Source organism: Mytilus galloprovincialis, chromosome 1, assembly GCF_965363235.1.
Source record: "Mytilus galloprovincialis chromosome 1, xbMytGall1.hap1.1, whole genome shotgun sequence".
Classification (NCBI taxonomy): Eukaryota; Metazoa; Mollusca; class Bivalvia; order Mytilida; family Mytilidae; genus Mytilus; species Mytilus galloprovincialis.
Window position 1 is genome coordinate 122,042,865 of NC_134838.1, and position 24,045 is coordinate 122,066,909.

At 32.3% G+C, this 24,045-nt stretch overlaps 1 protein-coding gene across 1 annotated transcript; it reads right to left on the minus strand.

Annotated features, from left to right (window-relative positions):
* Nucleotides 1-7,125: 7,125 nt before the first annotated feature.
* Nucleotides 7,126-16,678, minus strand: LOC143056191 (protein SLC31A2-like). Its single transcript, XM_076229275.1, has 4 exons — nucleotides 16,528-16,678; nucleotides 9,920-9,992; nucleotides 8,973-9,072; nucleotides 7,126-8,305 (listed from the first exon to the last, which is right to left on the minus strand). Exons 1-4 carry the CDS (start codon nucleotides 16,636-16,638, stop codon nucleotides 7,966-7,968), a joined length of 624 nt encoding a protein of 207 aa, XP_076085390.1. The 5' UTR covers nucleotides 16,639-16,678; the 3' UTR covers nucleotides 7,126-7,965.
* Nucleotides 16,679-24,045: the final 7,367 nt, after the last annotated feature.

Consider the following 24,045-nt stretch of genomic DNA (forward strand, 5'->3'; position numbering starts at 1 on the left):
TTATAACACAATGTTGGCTGGGGTACCCCAACATTTGACCATTTTACTTATTATGCCTGTTCGTTTTGCTGACACATTGTTGTCAATATAATGAATTAGTATACGACTGTCGTACAAGTGATATGTCCAGCTAGCTGTAAAGCAAGTTTTAATACACCATTCTACATGAGAAAATGTCTGTACTAAATCAGGAGTATGTCATTTGTTTTCAATTCGTTTAATGTGTTTAAGCTATTGATTTTGGTATTTTACTATTTTACAGTCTAAATGCGTTTGTTCTCTTTTGTGTTTACATGCATTGTTTTTGTATGAATACCTTTTTTTATAATATTCTATTGCCGTATATGATTGAATTCACGATTGAAAAAAAGGATATTATGACCTATAGTTACTAAATTCTACGTCAATTAGTTCCATGGTGGATAGTTGTCTCGTCGGTAATCTCTTCTTTTCTATTAATATTATATAGTTGTACATGTATTTGCTTGAATAAATATTCAAAAGTTATGTGGGTTTCAGGATTTATATGTGTCACAAGTTACAATTATTCTTGTGTGACAATAATTTACTACTATTAATTAAATGTGGTTTGTCGTTTAATTTTCTTCTAGGATATATGTTCACACGTTCAACTACATAAAAAAAGTTAGCTGTAAATATGTTATATTTGTTCTAAAAGTAAGATGATGATGTATGGTTGCTAGTGAGACGATTCACTATAAAAGACCAAAATGACACAGTAATTAACAACTATAGGTCATCGTACGACATTCAACAATGAGCATATTCAGCTAAAAGGATTCAGAAATGACAAATGTAGAACAATTGAAACGAGAAAACTTACGACTTAATTTTTGTACAAAATAATGAACGAAAAACAAATATATGTTATACAGCAACAAACGACAATAACTACTGGACAGATGATTACGGACAGGCACATACTGAATGTGGCAGGTTTACTACTAGTTTCAAGGAGCCAACCCTCCCCTTGACCTGGGACAATGGCGTAACGGTACAATATAAAAACAAACTATAAAAATCAATTGAAAAAGGCTTTACTCGTAAGATGGATACAAATAGAAATACATCTAACAAACACACACTTAGCTTCTTTTACATTTGTTATAAAAATGTTTTAGTTTATATTTTAAGATTTAATGCTTTCCTCATTAACATTTTTTTTGTGCAAATTCGTTGTGACGAGTGCATATGCTATGACTTAAATACATATTAGAGATGTTATGAAATTCGATTGATAAAGTGATGAAAAAGATACAAAGGCATATCATTAACTAGTACTTATGTAACCTAACCAATCCCTGTTGATTTAGACATTTTTGTAAATCTACAAATTACTACTGGTAAATATCTACAAAAATAGATTAGGGATATTAATCATTTCCCAAATTTCAATAAATGGACGATTGTGCATCATGCATGTTGGTTTGTGGTTAGTCAATTCAAATATGACCCATGTGAATACCAATATATCCGTGTTACATAAAAGGTAAGGGGGAATATTTGTATAAGTTCCCATCACTGAGTATTCCACAAAGTTAACACAAATATGGCATAGGTGCATGTCTAGCAAAGAGTATATTAGTCGATCCAATGGTCTATCCATACCCCATTTCTTTTGATAAGTGCAATCATGATTAAAAAATTCTTATAAATGCGGATAGAAAAGCGCTTCAATTCATATTTTTCAATTTGATCATGCAGTGAATAAAGCGTCCGACATTTATTTCGATTCAGATTTCTTGAGCGCACGAAATTGCTTTATTTTATTTTTCGAGACATTGTCACCCCATATAAGCTAAATTTCGTTAACAACGAAAGCTCTCTTCACTGTACAACATCCGCATTCGTTGCTGTTGAATAGACTAATTTAATTTGCTTCCAAGTTTTTCAGGACAACACAAACTCGTCCGGCTGTAAAAAGGATGCCAAGTTGACAAGTTTCAACGTTTCATTTTTCATTCACATCTTTCGATTACATTCTTTAGTTCATCATCATAAATATTCTAAATTGAATAAGGTACAAAGAAGTAAAATACAAATAAGCTATTTATAATGAATGATTACTATGATTTGTAGTTGTATAAACATTAAACGAGCTCATCAAAGGAATTCTGCGTTCTTTGATTGTAATGCATGTAAAAGTAGTTTTATCGTGAACACAAAAACTAAAACTTTAATTTATTGTTAAAGTCATTCTTTTAAATAAAAACCATACATATTCTATAAATAATCTTGAGACTTTATACGGTAAAATGTGACCGACTTCTAAAGTTTAAAGGAATCTGTGATGACTTACATAAACCAAGTTAAAATGTAGCAGCAATAAAAATTGCTCAAGTTGACAGACAGGTACTTAGTCAACAACTTCTTGATATAATGTAATTACACAGTGACTACATGTATATAATTATCACATAGACGATATACATATCATATTAAAACAAAGAAGTCATTTCAATTCTGAGTGGAAAAAATCACTAATATCAAAGTAAAATACAACAGATTTTATAGTGTGAAGACGTTTCAAACAATCTTTCAAATGCCCGATTGTGTACAATATATAAGTATAAACAGGATACAGGTCCACGTGTTCAATCATAACTGTATACAAATTCATATAGGCATATAGTTATGTTTTGATTTATTTTCGTTGTTCGTTTGTCTCCGATAAATGTCAATTCTTTTACACATATCTGTAAGTATATTGTGTGTTTCTGTTTTTTCTTTTTTCATGGATGGCCCTTTTCGCTGTGATATATTTATGTTTGTAACATAAATTGGACTTTTTTCCTTTGATGTTTTTATGAAATAATTTGCTTAAAAAGTGTGGTGAGGGAAAACCATGGTATATTATATGCAAATTTATGTTGTACCATACTTTGCTAATTAAATATGCAATTCGACTAGAATCCAAAGGAAAAAAGGCGGAGCTTCAGCCATGGTATAACATATTCATTTTCATTTTCATGTTATTCCATGGCTGAAGCTCCACCCCTTTTTTTTTAAATGTATCCGCCTCTAAAATATTTAGGAAACTGTAAAACATACTAAAAGGTCAAGATTTTCATTTGTTTTCATTTTCTAAGAAAAAGCAATAAATTATGTGTACCACATTTCACGAAACCCTTTTCAAACTATATAGGATTGTTACGAATTCCCTTAATTTTGGAAACAATTACAAATGTTTCTTCTTTCAGTTTTGAAAAAAATAAAATGTAAAACTATCATTTCCTTTGCGAAAATTCAATTAAATTTCGATTAAATTTCGATTAAAAAGGGGAGTATCTATACAAAAAGGAATAAATATCGGCTACAAATATGTGAAAAAACATGATTAGGGGACGTACACTATCTACGCCCCTGGATCCGCCACTGTTAAAATATTGTTTTATCATTAAAATTGTGTTTTAATAAATAATCTAATAAAATAACGGAAAAAAAAGCATTTTTCAATTAGATGAAAATTCTGTAAAATATGATTAATTTGTATGATACATTGAAACAAAAAAACAAAAAACAATTCTTACCGTCATTAGAATAATTATTTATAATCATTGTCGCTGGAATCCGACATTTTTGTTTACTCAGTCTGATGACATTATGAAATTACCTGCGCCTACAATCATACACGGGGCGCAAAACTAAAAAAAAAATCGGGAAAATCCGACATTTTCTTTACTTTCTGCAGATTCAGGGGTTTTATTACACGAAATATACAGACGATCATACACGAAGCGCAAAAGTGACTTGCGCGAGCTTCCATTCATTGGATAATACTGTAACCTGATCAATTTCCAATATTAGTTGAAGGTCTTGAAGCTGTGAATCATTTTATTTATACAGTGGCGGATCCAGAAATTTTCATAAGTGGGAGCCCACTGACTGACCTAAGAGGGGGCCCGCTCCAGTCACGCTTCAATGATTCCCAATATAAGCAACCAAATTTTTTCCCAAAAAGGGGGGGCCCGGGCCCCCTGGGCCCCCCCTCTAAATCCGCCTCTGTTATATTACAAATTTTATATACCATGTGTCTTACTCATTAACATATTTAAACAAACTCATCCTTCGGATTCGTTTGTTTAAATATGTTAACTCGTAACCAGATGCTCCGCAGGGCGCAGCTTTATACGACCGCAGAGGTTGAACCCTGAACGGTTGGGGCAAGTATGGACACAACATTCAAGCTGGATACAGCTCTAAATTTGGATTGTGATTAAATAGTTGACACAGCATAGGTTTCTGACACAGAATGAATGTGGTCTAATAAACTTAAATTTTTTTTTTTGCCTTTGAGCAATTCACTATGCTGTTGAATATTAATCCTCTCAAAAAAATGTTTGAAGAAATTTTCTTTTTATTTATGAAATCTGAAATGAGAAAAATGTAACCCCCCCCCTCCCCCATTTTTTTTCATTTCCCCCTTTCCCTTTTACCAAAACTGATCTCAATTCAAATTTCTAATGGAGTTTGCAACAATAACTACTCATTTAAATACATCATAAAATATTAAAATGTAACAAAAGGTGCTTGTTATCACTGAATGGTAAAGATTGTTTTAATTTATCAGTTGGTAGTAAAAGTGAATATACATTGTATATTGTATAAAACAATGATTTAAGTTGACTCAACTACTATTCTGGACAAAGAAAGATAACTCCAATCAATTGAAAATTTCTTGCTATTGCACAATATTGTGCAATTAGATATTTCTGGCTATTGCGCAATACTGTGCAATTGAAAATATTTGCTATTGCACAATACTGTGCAATTGAAAATATTTGCTATTGCACAATACTGTGCAATTGAAGATTTCTTGCTATTGCGCAATACTGAGCAATTGAAAATTTCTTGATATTGCACAATACTGTGCAATTGAAGATTTCTTGCTATTGCTGAATACTGTGCAATTGAAAATTTCTTGCTACTGCACAATACTTAATATAATAATTTTGGATCCTGATTTGAACCAACTTGAAAACTGGGCCCATAAACAAAAATCTAAGTACATGTTTAGATTCAGCATATCAAAAAAGCCCAAGAATTCAATTTTTGTTAAAATCAAATTTAGTTTAATTTTGGACCCTTTGGACTTTAATGTAGACCAATTTGAAAACGGGACCAAAAATTAAGAATCTACATACACAGTTAGATTTGGCATATCAAAGAACCCCAATTATTCAATTTTTGATGAAATCAAACAAAGTTTAATTTTGGACCCCGATTTGGACCAACTTGAAAACTGGGCCAATAATCAAAATCTAAGTTCATTTTTAGATTCAACATATTAAAGAACCCCAAGGATTCAATTTTTTTCAAAATCAAACTAAGTTTAATTTTGGACCCTTTGGACCTTAATGTAGACCAATTTGAAAACGAGACCAAAAATTAAGAATCTACATACACAGTTAGATTTAGCATATCAAAGAACCCCAATTATTCAATTTTTGATGAAATCAAACAAAGTTCAATTTTGGACCCTTTGGGCCCCTTATTCCTAAACTGTTGGGACCAAAACTCCCAAAATCAAACCCAACCTTCATTTTATGGTCATAAACCTTGTGTTTAAATTTCATAGATTTCTATTTACTTATACTTAAGTTATGGTGCGAAAACCAAGAATAATGCTTATTTGGGCCCCTTTTTGGCCCCAAATTCCTAAACTGTTGGGACTTTAACTCCCAAAATCAATCCCAACCTTCCTTTTGTGGTCATAAACCTTGTGTTTAAATTTCACTGATATCTATTTACTTATACTAAAGTTATTGTGCGAAAATCAAGAATAATGCTTATTTGGGCCCTTTTTTGGCCCCTAATTCCTAAACTGTTGGAACCAAAACTCCCAAAATCAATCCCATCCTTCCTTTTGTGGTCATAAACCTTATGTCAAAATTTCATAGATTTCTATTCACTTAAACTAAAGTTATAGTGCGAAAACCAAAAAAATGCTTATTTGTGCCCTTTTTGGCCCCTAATTCCTAAAATGTTGGGACCAAAACTCCCAAAATCAATCCCAACCTTCCTTTTGTGGTCATAAACCTTGTGTCAAAATTTCATCAATTTCTATTCATTTTTACTAAAGTTAGAGTGGGACGACGACGACGACGCCAACGTGATAGCAATATACGACGAAAAATTAAAATTTTTGCGGTCGTATAAAAACCATGGTATATATAGTACTTAATGGGCTGTATTGGTCTTTTGTTGTCTAGACGGTTTGGAATGTTGGATTCCTGTTTTACGTTGAAACAGTCCGGACCTTTCAGTTTAGATATTTTAAACTTTTGGAGATAGTTTTTAAAATCAAATATCAGAAACGGTCTTCATAACTTAAAAGTGTAACTATCCTTGCAGAATGTTTTATGTGTAAAGGTAACTGCTGATATCTACATATTCACGAGAAGACCTCAAAATGTGACAATTTTGATCGTTTTGGGTAGCTATTTGTTTCTAATCTATGATGATTGAAAGTGAAAAAAATCATATGTTTGACCAAATTGAAACACCATGTAACAGTTACTAACACCAGTGTCTTCTTTAAGCCCGATTTGTTTTAGCATATTCATTATAATTTGTGTAATTTTAAAATCTGAAAGCCTAAAAAATTGTCTCATTTTTGTCGAGCCTTCGACTTTAGTCGAAAAAGCGAGACATAGCAATCCTACATTCGGTCGTCGGCGTCGTCGTCGTACACAAATATTCACTCTGTGGTTAAGTTTTTGAAGTTTTAATAACTTTCTTAAACTATCTTGGATTTTTAACAAACTTGGACAGAAGCTTGATTATGTTCATAAGATACTATCCAGAAGTAAGTTTTGTTCCATTTTTTCCGTTTTTTACTTTAATATAAATGAACTTTGTTTTTTCTGCCAGTTAACATTACACACAGTCTGCAGTTGGACATAAGCTTCTTACAAACAAAAGAAAGTATTGAGAGGAATAGTTTTATTGATTTTGTTCCCTCTTTTTGTTAAGTGTGTGATAAACAGCAAAACTAGGCGAGACACTGGGTTCTGCGGAACCCTTACGAATTTTTAATTAAACTTTTGACTGGATATACAATACGTGGTAAAGGAAACATAAGAAAAGAAACTCAAACAATACTTCATCAACTTAAATTTTATTAAAATATAGAGCATAGTGTATGCAATAAATAAATTAATATCATAGTTAATGCATGTTAGCACCATTGCTATTATTTTATTGCACTCCACAACTAATCAATTCGGTAACAATTAAACATTAAAATAACAGTCATATGAATAAAAGTGTTATTAATTTTGTTCTTCATAAGTCATACGGATGGATGGAGGACATGGTTGCAATGTTTAATAATTATCCCTTTTAAAAAGCTTCTATCAGAAATAAGGAAGGCAGCATTTTCAATTTTCCAACTAACATATTATACTTTAAATTGAGAAATTATAGCCAACATTTATTAGTGCGACTTAAGCCAGACAAACCAGAATTGGTGGTTGATTATCGCAATTTTAGGAATAATGTATCCTTATATCAGCTAGATGCGACTATATTGCGATACTCACCTAGTCGCATTATTCAAATTATCAAAGTCCTGTCAATAATTTGTAATAGTATACGTACATATACATGTACTTAATGCAGATATAAAGAATAAATGCAGAATTTGTAAATTTTGAGCAGTATGAACAAAATGATTATGATATAGCACTTTTTAGGCAAGAGGAAGGGGTTCATAAAAAATGCGCTACAACACTTGCATTCATGTCGCTTAAAACTTACAAAATTTAGATTCAGTTCTAAATTAAAGACTGCTGGAAGAACAGCAATGAATCACATAAAAAGCGTTCCATTCTTATACGCTGATTTCCATACCTACAATGGCAGTAAGCAACATCAAAATATCTCTGATTGAAAATATTGTTATCCATAAAAAAAAAGAGTGACTGAGAGAAAGTGAAAAGATTACAATCGTGTTTCTCTGCAATTTTCACACTGATCTAAGGTATCACTGAGAGGTTCCAGTTCCTGATCATCTGTTATTTTGACATCACTAGCACTAAGTCTCGTTAGTCCCGTGTTAACACGAGATATCGGTTTGGAGCAATCCTTTTGACAGCTTGCCAGTCTTATCTTTGGACGATGCCATTCACATAAGAAGAATCCAACACCAAGTCCTAGAACCGTACAGAGGAATATCCAAACATTAAAGGTCATAATGACTAACATTAGAATATAGCTAACTATGATCTGAATACTGTAGAGTAAAGTCTGTAAAGCGTGCTCTCTCGTCAAAGCTGAATGTCTGAAATCGAAAATGAAACAGGCTGAATTTCTACTTTTATTGCAGATCTATTAAGTGTAATGTTATAATGACCGTTATACGTATATTTGTTCATTACTTTTTAATTTATAACAGTTATACACATTGCTGAATTTTGTCTACCTGCTACCGTCAGTATTCGGTTTTTCTTGGACATTAATTAACAGACACTCGGTTTATATCGTTGTTATTACATTACGAGGTATCCAAAGTTTTGGAGGAACATCACCGACTCGGATTTCAAATCTTTTTTTTTATGTAACGAAAAGCAGGTTACTATTTTTTGTCACGAAATTGAAGGTAAAGTTTAATTTTGACATTTATCCAGAACAAATAAGATGTGATATAATTGCCAACGAGACAACTCAAAGTCTTCTTCAGAGACCAAATGACTCAGAAGTTCACAACTATATGTTTCTGTACGACATTCAACAAGAGCAAAACCCATACCAAATAGTCAGCTATAAAAGGCTCCGAAATAACACATGCAAAACACTTTAGATGAGAAAACTAACGACCTGATTGATGTACAAAACAGTGAACGAAAAGCAGGTCTTTTTTTAAATTGTATTCTGAAGTGTTTACTACCCTGGTACAAGATACCCAATATAAGTGTTCCAAGACAGAGTTTGTGGTGCATCATACTCACTTGACTAGAGGGATATCTCTGTGAACATAGACACGTAGGTGTTTAATACCCTGATACAAGATACCCAATATAAGTGTTCCAAGACAGAGCGCAAAGATACCTGAAATAACAAACATGAAAAAAAAAGATAACTTTAAATTGCTATTGGGCAGAATCTTAATTTCTGTGAAAAAAGTATGACCTAGCTTTGATTGAAAATATAAAGTACAAAGTTCTTGTACTTCTTTCACATTAATCAGAATCAGAGACATATATTGAATTACATGTCTCTGTCAGGCTCAAGTTAAAGATATAAAAAAACCAATAGAAATGCACCCTAGAAAATTTTATTACATTTGCCGCCAAAAAGATAATGAAAACATAGAGGCGGATTTAGGGGGGGGCCCAGGGGGCCCGGGCCCCCCCTTTTTGGGAAAAAATGTGGTTGCTTATATAGGGAATCACTGAAGCGTGACTGGAGCGGGCCCCCTCTTAGGTCAGTCAGTGGGCCCCCACTTATGAAAATTTCTGGATCCGCCACTGAAACAGATAAATGACAGAATGACATAACTTTGTTTTCGTAAAAGTGCGTCTCCTCATATCGAAATTCGTTGGATAGAAATTCGTTTACAGTAAACAAGCACATCCTGTTCGACTATATACGTGTGTGTTATCTAGAGGATTGTTAATACCAGTACATGTGTACAGATTAAGCAGTTAAAGATGATAAAATCTTAAAAGTTATTTATATAGTCAAAATATGCGTTAAGAAGTAAAATCGCAAAATTATATTGCTGATAAATCATACAAGATAAAAGAGTTCAAAATATTTCTACATCAAAACAAAATTAAAGCATAATTGGAATGTTTATATTTATCTTTCAAATTCATATTTTAAAAGAGATTACTGTATAAAGATACGTGCTAATATCTTATTATTGGGTTTCAATAAAGTTATTAATAAATACCAGTTCTGGAGTTTAACAGCCATCCAGTGAATAAAACCGGTACATCGAGGTCAAAGTTGAAATAAACAGCATGCTAAAAAATAGAAAAGAGCAACTAAAGGAAGAAATACAACATGCCGTCGCCCTTTTGTGGAAATGAAATAGTAATCCAACATTCATCCCTTCTTTCCAATTTCACTGAGGTCAATAATAGTCGACGGAAAATATGGAACGCCATGCATGACTGCCTTATGTTACTGAATCAGCATTATATGCAGTGGTCACAACGTTATATGCAGTGGTCACACCATTATATAAAGTGGTCACACCATTATATGAAGTGCTCACAACATTATATGAAGTGCTCACAACATTATATGCAGTGCTCACAACATTGTATGCAGTGCTCACAGCATTATGTACAGTGCTCACAACATTATATGCAGTGCTCACAACTTTATATGAAGTGCTCACAACATTATACGCACTGGTCAAAACATTATATGCAGTGGTCGCAACATTTTACGTTTTTTGTTGATGAAGGTGATGATCAGTGATGGTGATGATGATGTTTGATGGTGATGATAATGTTTGATGGTGATGATGATGTTTGATGTTTGTGAGGTAGGTAGCTCATATTCGATAAACCTCGGGTTTTCTTAGCGGAAATTACCGAATCCATAATTGGTAATGCACCCAGCAAACAAATTGGAACCGAGTTATCAAAAACATTTCATTATTAAGGCAGTATACATTAATATTTAAAACTTATTGAAATAAGGAAATTAAGAAGTATGATCAATTTACCACAAATTTATTCCACACCAGGGTATTTTAATGATCAGTTTCACCATATTCACATCTAAATATGTATATACTTTAATTATCAAATAAATTGCTTCGCCGAGCACAGCTGGATACGACCGAAGAGGTCCAACACTGAACTGTTGAGAAAAAAAATGAACACCGTGAATATTCACGCTTGATACAGGTCTGAATTTCGATTGCAATTAAATATTTGACACGTAATAGGTTTCTGACACAGAATAACTGTACTTATTTTTTGCTTTTACACTACGCTGTTGTGAATTGCCCCAACCCCTCCCAAAAAGAAAAAAATACACCCCCTTTTATTTTTATTTTGTGCATTACACTGTGCTGTTGGATATTGACCCCAACCCCCCCAAAAAACATATCCCCCCTTTTTTTTGCAAAAAAAAAAAAAAAAATATATGAAGAAATTTTCTTTTTAATTTCTGAAATCTGATATGAGAAAAACAATACGGTTTGAGTCATAACCCCTTCCCCCTTTCAAGCCAATTCTAATCCTCCCTTTGTGGTATGGAAACTTGTGATATGATATCAGAGATATTCATACACTTAAACACAAGTTAAAATGTCTGGAAACTATACAAAAATAAGTTTATTTGGGCCCCTTGTTGGTCCATAATTTGCAGTCGTGTTAAAACATATATATTTATACACATATATAATTGTGCATTTCTTATCATTTTACTCTAACTAAATATCTTCAGATTACACGGGACTGCATTTTAGATATGCTATGACCCAGGAGAACCAAATATCTGTCAGATGTATACTGTTCGTTGCATTTTTTTATTATTAATGTTGGTCAGCGATGTTATTCGAAATAAAATTTTACTTAAACATATACGATTTTCAATCTTAATCTGAAAGGCATGGCACAGCAATGTTAAGTGCAAAATAACTATTTTGTGAATTTTAATCCTTTCAAGTATATAATTCGGACTATGCTATACATAAATGTCAAATAAGTCTCGACAGTTTTCCGCCCCCCCCCCCCCCTTTGAGTGATCCATATACAGGAGAAAGAAGCCCCACAGAAACAATCAAGATCCATTGTCAAAAATAACTTTCCAGATAACGAAGTTATTCAGATCTGAAATTTTCAACCTCTTACATTGATCCTAACATGGAATATGAAGAAAAAATGTTAGCAAAAATAACAGAAATCCCCTAGACAAGCTTGTATGTGGGAAGAATTAGAACGCAAATAACAACAACCGAAAGGAATTCACAGCAAAACAAGACTAGTAGTTCTCCATTTATATAATTATATTACAAATATATTGACATAATAACGAGTGTCTTTTTTTTTTGTGTGCTTCTGTTATTGTGACAAAAATTGTGCGCGGACCCTCAATAAAATCAAAGAAGTGCTCAGTAACAAATAACATTCCTCTTTTATGTGTTGTTCTGGACCTTAAAATAAATTTTAATCAGAACCAACGTAAAATATAGGTCGAGGCGACCAACTTTTTTCAAGGTCCATTTTTATCAAAGAAGTGCGATCTAAAAGATATCATTCTTCTATGACTTGTAGTTGAATAGATTTTGTATCTTAATGTATCTTAACCTGAATTCATTTAGGTCAAGATGACTCTTTTTTCATGGACAATCGTTACTATCCACTAACAGTAAATCATTCTTTTTTAACAATCTTTACCTAAACGCAAAACTTAGATGCATGATTTTGTTAGTTGTTAGTGGCTTTGAACTAGCTGTCAGTAACTGCGAGTAATCTCAGATTTGTACTTTTTGTTCAGTGTTGGAATTTTCAAGTACAGGGCCACGTCCATTCTGTTTTTTTTTTTTTTTTTTTTTTTTTTGTTTGTTAGATGTATTTATATTTGTATCCATCTGACGAGTTAAGCCTTTTTCAACTGATTTTTATGGTCCGTTCTTATATTGTTCTTTTACACCACTGTCCCAGGTTGGAGGGAGGGTAGGGATCCCGCTAACATGTTAAAACCCGCCACATTCTGTATGTATTTGCAATGTCTTGCGGAAATGTCCGAGTTAAACTTTCATGCCTTCACAAAACTTTTACGGCCAAAAAAAAACAGAGATTTGATTTCGTGAAGATTATTTTTCGGCTTTGATAACTATTCCAATAAAAAGTACTTTTAAAGTTAAAGTTGGTACACCAAATAGCATTAAGATTACAGGGTTATCTATAAAATATACGGATTAATGAAAATGTCTTGCAAGTTTGTCCGTTATCATAATTTGACGTCGCCACCAGCGTAATATGCTAGGGACGGCATGAACTGCATTCGCGTGTTCCTTCCTCCACTAGATATAAATGGCCTGCTTTCAACAAAACGAAATGATACACAAATTACAAAAATACACATCTATAAGACGATCAAAAAGTAAGAAAACGTCAGTATCATAACTATAAGCTATTGTATGTCACTGCTTGAATAAAATCATACTCGGGTTGAATATATAATGCAGCAATATTCCTCCAAAAACACATAAATACTAGCTGTAAATTGAATATCCTATGTTAATTATAAAATCATATTGGATTGGATTCTCACGGCATTTATACTTGTTTGTTATACTTTGCATTTACCCAAAAAGGAAAGCAGAAAGAATACGATCTTAGTTTTCATAAGAGATGATAACTATAAATGGAAATGTTAAACTGGGTCTTGAAAAGGTATTTTTTTCTAATGAAAGTTTATATTCTCTATTTAAGGGTGCTGCTTATATTGATAAGACAAACTGCTTGACGTGCTAAAAGCTTGTAAAAAAATGGTACAATTGATACTTATTCATGTAAAAATGCAAAATTCTGAAAATCGATGCCATATAATGACTAAATCATGACATATATACGCAAGCTGAATATGGCACTTAGGTCTTATAAAAAGCTAGATATTTTATTTAAAATGTAATTAAGCTTTTTTAAACTGAGTACTGACTATAAAGTCGCGATCCCACCTTGCTGAAGTTCTTCAGTAGGAAATGAACTCAAGGCACTACAAAGTTTCCTTCGATATTTCATCAACTAAAATCTTTATTTTTAACTAACATTATGCCATGCGTATAATTTCTTACGACGAACAGAACTAGTTCATTCATTTCAGGAATCTAATGTACAGTAGTTGTCGTTTGTTTATGTAATTTATACATGTTTCGCGTTTCTCGTTTTTTTGTATAGATTAGACCGTTGGTTTTGTCGTTTGAATGGTTTTACACAAGTAATTTTGCGGCCCTTTATAGCTTGTTGTTCGGTGTAAGCCAAGGCTCCGTGTTGAAGGCAGTACATTGACCTATAATGGTTTACTTTTATAAATTGTGACTTGGATGGAGAGTTGTCTCATTGGCACTCATACCAATTCTTCCTATATCGTTGCACCCCCTAGTTTCATCTTTTCCTCAGAATGAATTTCCAATAAATTAATAAAATTATGGCTGTCCAATTGCAGACAAATGCAGGCGTTATTCAGTTTTCTGGTATAGTTTTCAATCGAATTGCCTTGATAACATGACTTCAACAACTGTTTCAATTTGTTTGCGGGGCACTATCAATTATTACTGTATTCGGTAATTTCCGATAAAAAAAAAATCCGAAGTTTACCGAATGAACTACCACCATCACATGCATACATCAATCATCATCATCCCCATCACTGATCATCACCTTCATCAACAAACAAAGTATAACGTTGTGATCACTTCATTTTATGTTGTGAGCACTTCATATTATGTTGTGAGCACTTCATATAATGTTGTGAGCACTTCATATAATGTTTGGACCACTGCGTATAATGTTGTAAACACTTCAAAAAATGTTGTGAGCACTGCATATAATGGTGTGAGCACTGCATATAATGGTGTGAGCACTGCATATAATGGTGTGACAACTGCATATAATGGTGTGACAACTGCATATCATGCTGATTATTAACATAAGGCAGTCATGGCGTTCCATAGGAAAACAAATTTTTAGTTGACAATGGTCTTTAATATTAATAAGGTTATCATTGAGTATTTACTTTGAAAGTCTCTACAAATAAAGACATTTTGCAGAATTAACATTACATCTTTAATTTATGTACAATCTAAAACAACTGAAGACGAAACGAATCATTTATTTTTTCTGACTGAAAACTGAACAAATTTACTCTGGACATTGTACAAAACCGCATTTTCCTGTAATGCTATGACGTTTCTTTATGAAATCAAGTTCGAAGTATATATATGTCGATATAAGAACGTATAATTAAGCAAATTAAGTACTTTGAGCATGCTTCCAGTAACTTCAAGCATTCTTTGATGTTTGTTTCCTCGTACCTGTGCTTGGTTTGTCGATTATATACCAATATGACAAACTTGAAGCGGGTTTCTAAACTGAATGTAACTGTTCCAGACCATATAAGTATTTGAGAAATACTCAGCATCAACAGTGACCGTACACGTACTTTTTTTCAAATGATACGCATACGGTCGGACCATACACGTACGGTCTGTATAATTTTAAGAAACATCAAAGAATGATCAAGTGTATTAGATGCAAATGTACATTACAGATCAACATAACTGAAATCTTAGATAAATACCAAAAGTTCAATCGCAATGGGAATAAAATTTAAAATCTAAACTTTGAAAAAAAGTCACGTTCATATCTAATGTGTTAATCTCCTGTCACAGTGATTTAGCATGTCAGTAATTCATAAAATTGCAGGATTATGCTTTTTAAGTTGAATTTATTGGAACTATGCATAATGTGGGAAGAAAAGTTTTTAGAGTATTAACTTTACTAAAATAAAACGAAAGAAATATGCATGTAAATGTAAAATCTAATCAAATGTTCATTGTGGGCGAGAGTGCCAAAAAAGAAACTAAATAATTCATTTTAATTCATTATATGTTTGCTTATTCACTTTTGTAATGCAATTGTAACAATATTAGTTAAAGAACTTAACAAATGCCTGTCTAAAATCAACCCATACATGTCCAAAAAAAGACTCCAAATACACACGTATGGTCGAGCTCGTACTAGACCGTTCGAGCATACTTATATAGTCCGGACCAAATACTTACATGGTCTTTAACATAACAATACCCTTCAGTTCGTATTACAGTAATCCACTAATAATGAATAAAAGGAGGAGGGTTGGAATCTTAAGAATTTTATATGTGCTTTTCAAAGCAGGAACCACGTGTTTTATTGGAGTATACTAGTAATATCTCCTCGTCCGACGTTTCGTTTGCCCTCCTTTGTTAACTTTCGAGTTTAAATCATCCAGATTCAAGCAAAAAAAATCAAAACACATGCACACCAAAAAACAGGGTAATGCACTTAAAGAATTGTCAAGCATAATCTTTAGTGACGAAGATCTACATTAAATGAAAGGGACTTTCATTTTAAGCATGAATAGATTTTAAAGTTTAAGGTCCATGGATTGAAACTACAAATTACAGTGGAGTGATCTAGAATGAAAGTTTGTTTATCAAGTTTAGCATTAAAATTTTATCAACTATGTTTATAAACGTATATATTAAAAAAAAAATAATAAATTAAATAAAGATAAAGATAAAGATGTCGTTAATGACAGTTCATTTCTTTATTCACATTTTGGATAAAGATTTCAAGCTATTTTAAAGGGAGAGATCTGTCTGCGCCAAAAATGCGTCCTTTTGCGCCACAACTTATTTTTCTCTAATGCTACGTTTGCGCCACTTTATTCCGTCGGTGAAAGTCTTACTCTTTATGAGAAAGTCCACCTTAGTTTTTTTTTTAAAGGGAAGGTTATTATATATTCACGGCTAACTTGTACAAAATGACTTACATTGTGTTCCGCATGATGTGAATGGTGAGAAGGATGACCACTGACGACAGGAGCCGGCGTAGATGACGGATGGTGGTGCTGGTGATGATGATGGTGCTGATTGTGGTCCATTCTACACACAACGTTCACGTTTTAGGCATTTCTTTAACTCCTGAAAATTTTGTTTTTCAAATTAAATTATTTATATTTTAATTCCTACACACTATAGTAGCTCTTTGGTACTATTACTTTTTTCATTCCTTAAATATAGTTATCAATAAACAGTTTTGTAAAACTGTATCATGTATAAGTCTGTGAACAAAACTGATTCATCGCCATTATCAGAATTTTCCCATGAACTCTTCCATAAAATATATATATTTTAAGAAGAGACAATTACAAGCTACACGTGAAATTCTATACTACAATAATGAAAATGTCACTCAAAATAAAACACTGACAGGAAAGTTAGACATAATTCTGTCAGATTTATCGACATGTATCCACTGATAATTGTTTAGTAATTTTCAACAACAGTGACAACAACATAAATAGTTCAAGGTAAATTATACAAAAATTTACCAACGGTCTGAATATCAAGATACTTTTTTCGCTACGCTGAACTGACAAGCCTGACAAGTGCATAACATATAACTATTGTTTTCCTCAAGGCAACGGTGTGATATCGGTTGATAATCTTATTTGAATCGTATGTCTACAAACATTTGAATGTAAATGCTCTTTGAAATTTGTTTCCTCTTTTTATTACGCCTCGATATAGACCATGTAACTAAAACATTGTTGCCGAGACTACTTTCATAGTTGACACGTCGGATGCACGTTAATGGCATCAACGGGTTCAAGAAAGTTAAAATTGAAATTAAAAAAAATATAACCAATGTCGGTTGAAAATGATAATTATCGATTGAAAAGTATTTTTGTCTTTTTATTCAGTTTGTGAGACATTTCAGTGACCCATACAATTTCCAAATCTTTTAAACTCTGAGAACTGAGTCGATTTACTCCCGAACAGAATAAAGGTTTTTGTTTAGTCTCTGGTTAAAAAATTACGTTAATCCTATAATAAAAATAATTGAAACAATTATTAGATCTCATATATCCAGACTGAGGAATGATACATTAATTGGACAATGCAGTTACGCATTTTAAAATTAGTAGTCTTTTGTACAATGATAATAAACATCCCCTAACAAAATAAATAGTTATTTTTTTTAATTGACTCGGTAGTCTTGCAGTTCTCATCTTGACTTCTCATAACATTGTTTCAGATTCTTAAAGTTGGCAAACCTGGCAGATTTCAAAGGTGGGCCAAATATAACACAGATCTCAGTATTCCAGTATTCTTTAAAAAGTACGAAATTCCAAAGTTAAAAAGCCACATTACACAGAACTTTTATTGATGTCAAAACTTTGTTCAACATACGATGACGCATGCATATATACAAAGCTTGAATTCACAGAACGACTGTGTTTATAAGATCTTAATCTTCGAAGTGAAGAAATCCTTGCGGTCATATATAATCTACTGGGGACAAGGATGTACATGTACCGAGACAAGTACATACATATATATATAGTAACCAAATCCTTGATGTCACTAAAACCACACGAAAACTGTTTCTGGTTAAACAATAATAAAGAAAGAGTGTTCATTAATGGAACATACATACGGCGATGAAAAAAAAAAAGTAATAACAAAAAAAAAAATACATACACAAAAGGTACTCAAAAGTACAAAATTCACGCATTGACCAATTCTTCGAAATTTTAATGTAAATAAGTATGAAATTGATATATATATATATATATACTAGACGACCATTAAGGAAAAATCAATACATTTGTACAATGATTAGTACAATAAACATTTACAAAATAGATAATTCAAAAGAAAAACAGCACAAACATGGAATAGATCTATACTACGAGTTGATATCAATTAAAGTGACTATAGTTATATGTTTGAAGAAAGTCTAATATTTTAAACCAAGACTTATAATATATACTAGCTTACCTACTTATAAACGGAACAGATGCATACACAATATTGTTTTAATTAAAAAAAAAAAAATATTTCCAAATAAGAATATGACAACGTAGTATAGAAATTATGTAATGACTCTAAACAAATCAATATGTATTTATAACAGGGTTGATAAGTTCATTCCTCGGTTATAGATGTTTATTCACAATATAGATCGATATGAGAAAAAACTATTCTTAGTGTATCTCTTGATCTTATTTATTTAATCATTTAATCACAATTTGTAAACAATAATAACAATATCTATATCTTACCTGTTCGATAAAGCTGTGATTTCATGTGTTGTTTATATGATCAACGTGGACGGTGTTCTTTCGTCGGTGTTTCCGTATTTAGTATACAAGAGGTTCAATGAAGGATTTATATATGTAATATTTTAAAAACAACTTGCACATGATAAATCTTGCATTTTTTATTAGAGTAGGATTTTGCAGTTCAACATAAATAATTTCTATCTATAAATCGTGAAACAGCTATAATTATAACGCGAGGGTTCCAGACATTTGTTGACGGTGCCCAGGTTGCACCTATTTTTACTGTTTTTATGTACTTTTAATAATGAGCCAGACAAGCCAGATAGTATAACCATATTTATATATTTTGTAGATGTATCCTGATGTCATCTCTAAATTTCCACCAATTTAATTTTGAATCCATAAAGAATCATAGAAAAATGGGTTTGAATTAAGCGACCTCCAAATGTCTCAAGATTCCAGTCTGTGGTAATTAGTACCCAAATTGCATCCATTTTTAAAAATCAAGAAAACGATGGTTTATTTTATTTTTCATATCTCAAACAATTTGACAATGGTTCATGCGTACTTTTTATTCAGTTTTTAAGAAATGGATGTTTGTATACACATAAAAAAACGAGGACGAAAGATACCAGAGCGAAAATAAACTGACAACGCCATGGCTAAAAAAGAAAAACACTAGTACACAAGACAAAACATAGAAAAGTAAAGACTAAACATATTTGCCTATGGCAACACGAACCCCATCATTAACTTGGGGTAATCTCAGGTTCTCCGGAAGGGTATTTAGCAGATCCTGTTGCACATGTGGCACCCGTTGTGTTGTTCACGTTATTACAAAGCCAGTAAATAGTCGAATTGGTAGGTCACATTCGTGATAAGCGAAAGGGATTGTAGTAATGATGGAGTGACAGAAGATAAAATTGAGAATGGAAATGGTGAATGTGCCAAAGAGACAACAACCCGATCGATCATCTCCGATATCATCTGTGAGACGGGCCAGTATTCCGTAACGGTCAACCAACTCGTGATGGCAACTTCACCATTTGTAACTCTTGGTTTAATATTTTACTGGTGAGCAGCAATCCTCTATCAACTAAATCATGACAGGAAATACAAGTCCTGGAATATCGAATCAACTGGGAGATATATACTCATTTTTAAAAGCTGAAGTAGTTTTGTGACCTCATTTGTTCATCGATAATGTTTTGTATATATTAGAATATATTTATCTATGTTGAAAGAGGTGCACAATGACAAAACATAAAAAATACAAACGATTTAATCTCTATAAGCCGTGTGAAAACTGTGGAAAATTCCCGCTGTTTTTTGGGTTTTTTTGTTGTTTTTTTTTTTTTTTTGCTCACAGGGTGCTACTGCTACGCTACAACAGTCTCAGATAAAACTTAAAATTGTAAATGTTTTTTTTTTTTTTTTTTTTGGGGCAGTGGCTATTTTACCGGCGCCGGTAAAATAGCAAATTTGCTATTTAGCCGGCTCTGATTAAATTATATCTCACTGGAATTAAAATGTAAGAATAATGATTAAATATCAAAATTTTATATTTAAAAACTTTTGTTAATGTTACTCATATGTAACAGGAGGGGTTTTTAAGTTGTGTATTTCCACTGGAAATTCAGTTAGGAACATATACTGTAATATTTATTCCAATTTTTAAACAGGTGAGGTGGCGAAGAGAAAAATATGTTGAAACTTTGCTATAAGTGAAGGGCCTAGGCTAACAAGAAAATGGCCCAAAGCTATATAATGGAGAAAACAGGGAAAACGAGTGTTAAAACATCAGAAATGAAAAAAAAAGAAAAAATCATGGAAGACGGATTTAGAACAAATGTATGACATTCTATCTACGAGCTGTTCTGAATTTTTATCACATGGCAGGATATTTAAACCATGAGTTTAACACAGAGTTGAAAACAGTGATATTGTTGTCTTTTTTCAAAACTACCTCTACCGTTTTTTATTGGGAAAAATGCATATTTTTAATTGAAATTGGGAAATTTTTATATATTTTTCTAAACACATCTCCGATTTTTTGCTGACCTTTGCTGTCTTTTTTGCACTGTTTTTTTCATGTATATTTTGGTTGTCAGACATTTTCAACCTGAAAGGTTCTTTTCGGAGAGGGGAAAGAAACAGAAGCAATGATGGTACTTAATGCATTGAAATTAAAACTACATGTGTGTCAAACACAATGATGATTCTGATCAGAAAACCGGATCTCAAAAGAGCTTTCTAATATCAAAATAATAACATGAATACGATATTTACAAACGTTTCTACCAATGCCATCACTGTGTTTGGGGAAAATTTCAAACTTTTTGGGAGGAATTTTAAGCCATTTTATTTAGTAATTGGGAATTTTCTCTAGGGGAAAAGGCCGAATTTCGGCTGTTATTTGAGGCAAACAATATCACTGGAAAATCAACTTTTTTATAAATATTTTAGAAAAAAATGTATTTAATGATGTATATACAAATGTGTGTTCATGCTTTTGATTAATATTATAAAGTTATATATCATCAACGACAAGTGTATAATACAATTGTATTATATGTCTCTGATATCATTTATTTATGAAAATTTTCAATATTTTATTTTTGATTGCACTGTATTTTTAATGCTTGATATTGTGATAAAATGATTTTAACTTATTATTAAGCTTTTTTATTCTCTACTTATGACACCAATAAACAGTTTAATTCAGTGCCGGCTAAATAGCAAATTTGCTATTTTGCCGGTGCCGGTCAAATAGCCACTGCCTTTTTTGTTTGTATTCTGACGACGTTTTTCAATAAAATAGTCAAGAAAAAAAGATCTTCAGTTGATTCAAGAAACCAAAGGATATACCAGTGTCTGTTATAAATTCACGACTTGTTTTTATAGTGTTTCAGTAAAACCTTTAGCATTAAAGTTATGTTTAGCATCATAGACTCACCATGTCGGTTCTCTTATTTATGAGCAACTGAATGCAACACCCTATAGTGTTGATCGATTTTTGCTAAATAGAAATTTCCGAAAGTTAATATTCATTTTTAAAAGTGTATTTCAACACAACATCAAGCAATACAATTTGTTATTTTTTAGGAGCACCATCAGAAAAGTTAACATTGACTGCCACAGTAGGAATTAAATAAGGGTATGTAAAATTGTTGGAAAGAGACGTGGAAAAAACGGTTGCTGCATGGTTTTAAATGTACATACAGACATGAAGTCCCCATATATATGAGGCATCTGATATAATTTCTTTATTTCCGACCTGACATGGCTGCGTTTGTACACGGCGTGCATGTTGGATTTTGTCGAGCATGGGGTGCTATAAACAGATTCGTACTAAAAACTAGGGGGTATTTCCCCAGTGAGATTTACATACTGATGGAATTCCCTGCTATTTATATACCACTAAATGAAAAAGTTGATTGTTTTTTATGTTCAATGTGAAAAACATATATTGAAGTTCAATTAAAATGCCACTTTTGTCAAGATTTAAAAAAAAAAAAATGTTTTTGTGACTTCCTACTATATGGGAGGCAACTCCATAAACAGCTGATTTTCACCTGTTGCAAAAAGCACTTTGATTTGTCAGGTAAGATAGCTCCTTTCGGAGCAGGCGAACGTAGGCTGAAACTACATTTTCTTAAATCAGCCGGATAAGCTCTTCGAAATGCATATTATAAGAAATCTCAAATATATGCACAGGTTACTGATCCGTGTGTCCAAAGGTGGTCCGTTTTTAAGGTTTTTAGGGGGAAAATGCCTAATTTCAAGCTGATAACTTGTACCAATTTGCATGTTTAAACAAGAGATGTTGGATTTTTTTTTATTTATTCAGAAAGTTCATAGAATTATCTTTCCATTGATGTATAGATATCTATATAACTATGAATATCTGACTTCTGCATGATGGGTCCACTATTACATGCCCTGTTACAGAATGACGTCACGTAAAAAACTGTTGATTGCACCCATGCGACCTCTGTCGCAAAAAGCTCGACATAGGGATAATGATCTAGCGGCTTTTACAAACTTCTTTAAAGCTTAATTTTTCAGAGGGTTGTATATCTGGATCATTCATACTTTGTATGTATGTTCCGGACCATACGAGTATTTGGACCATACGCGTATGGTCATGACCATATGGGTATATACTCATATGGTCCGACCGTACGCGTATGGTCGGGGTAATTAACACTCTGTTACAGTTTACTTTTAATACTTCTAAACTCTTCATATGGTATGACCGTTCAGACGTTATCGTATAGGTAATTTTATTATTATATTATAATAGAAATATTAGCTGAATCAAAATTAAAAGTTTAATGTAGTTAATTTTACTTACAAAACTATATTAATAAACACATTTTATACCGATAGTCATTACCGATTTGTTATTACGAGTGAATGGCAATATGTCGACTTAAAAAATGAATTCCAAAAAATTCTTAATGAACTGTTACACAAGAAGTCACTGGAAAGTGACAAATATAAAAAAGAAGATGTGGTATGATTGCCAATGAGACAACTGTCCACAAGAGACCAAAATGACAGACATTAACAACTATAGGTCACCGTACGGCCTTCAACAAGGTTTATTTAAGTTTATTTAAGTTGTCTTGTGAATATGGTGAATTGCAATCATGTTACGATATTTGAGATCTAGAGCTTCTTAAAAACATCGTAGACATATCGGAATGGCCCAAGACCTCGGTATCACGGTACGCAGCTAAAACAAGGCTAGCTTTTCACTCGCAAACAAAAGGTGTAAACGAAAAAGATCGTGCACAACCAATACTTGCAAATGCAAAAAAAGCGATGATACCATTTGGAAGTGAATGTCACCCCAAGCCTACATGCAAGAATGTAATTAGCGATGAAAACCAACTATGGCATCAATATTTAATTTTTAAGTAGTATTTGAATTATAAAAATAATACATTGTCATGTAACCATCATCGTTTTTTTAGATACAGTTTTTGTATTATTGAAACTTTAATAATATAATTTAAAAAAAAATATACCTATATGGTTCAAATACTCATATTATACTCATATGGTCCGACCATATGAGTATACGCATATGGTCATGACAATACGCGTATGGTCCAAATACTCATATGGTCCGGAACATATATATATATATATAGATGCCTTGTTTATAAAGTCACCATCTGTCCTTAACCTTATTTTCGTGGTTTAGTGACT

Coding starts and splice junctions, on each gene's coding strand:
- LOC143056191 (XM_076229275.1), bottom strand. CDS start 16,638: ATGGACCACAATCAGCACCATCATCATCACCAGCACCACCATCCGTCA. Junction 9,073..9,919: donor GCTGTTAAACTCCAGAACTG/GTATTTATTAAT, acceptor TTGTTATTTCAG/GTATCTTTGCGCTCTGTCTT. Junction 8,306..8,972: donor AGAGATATCCCTCTAGTCAA/GTGAGTATGATG, acceptor TTTCGATTTCAG/ACATTCAGCTTTGACGAGAG.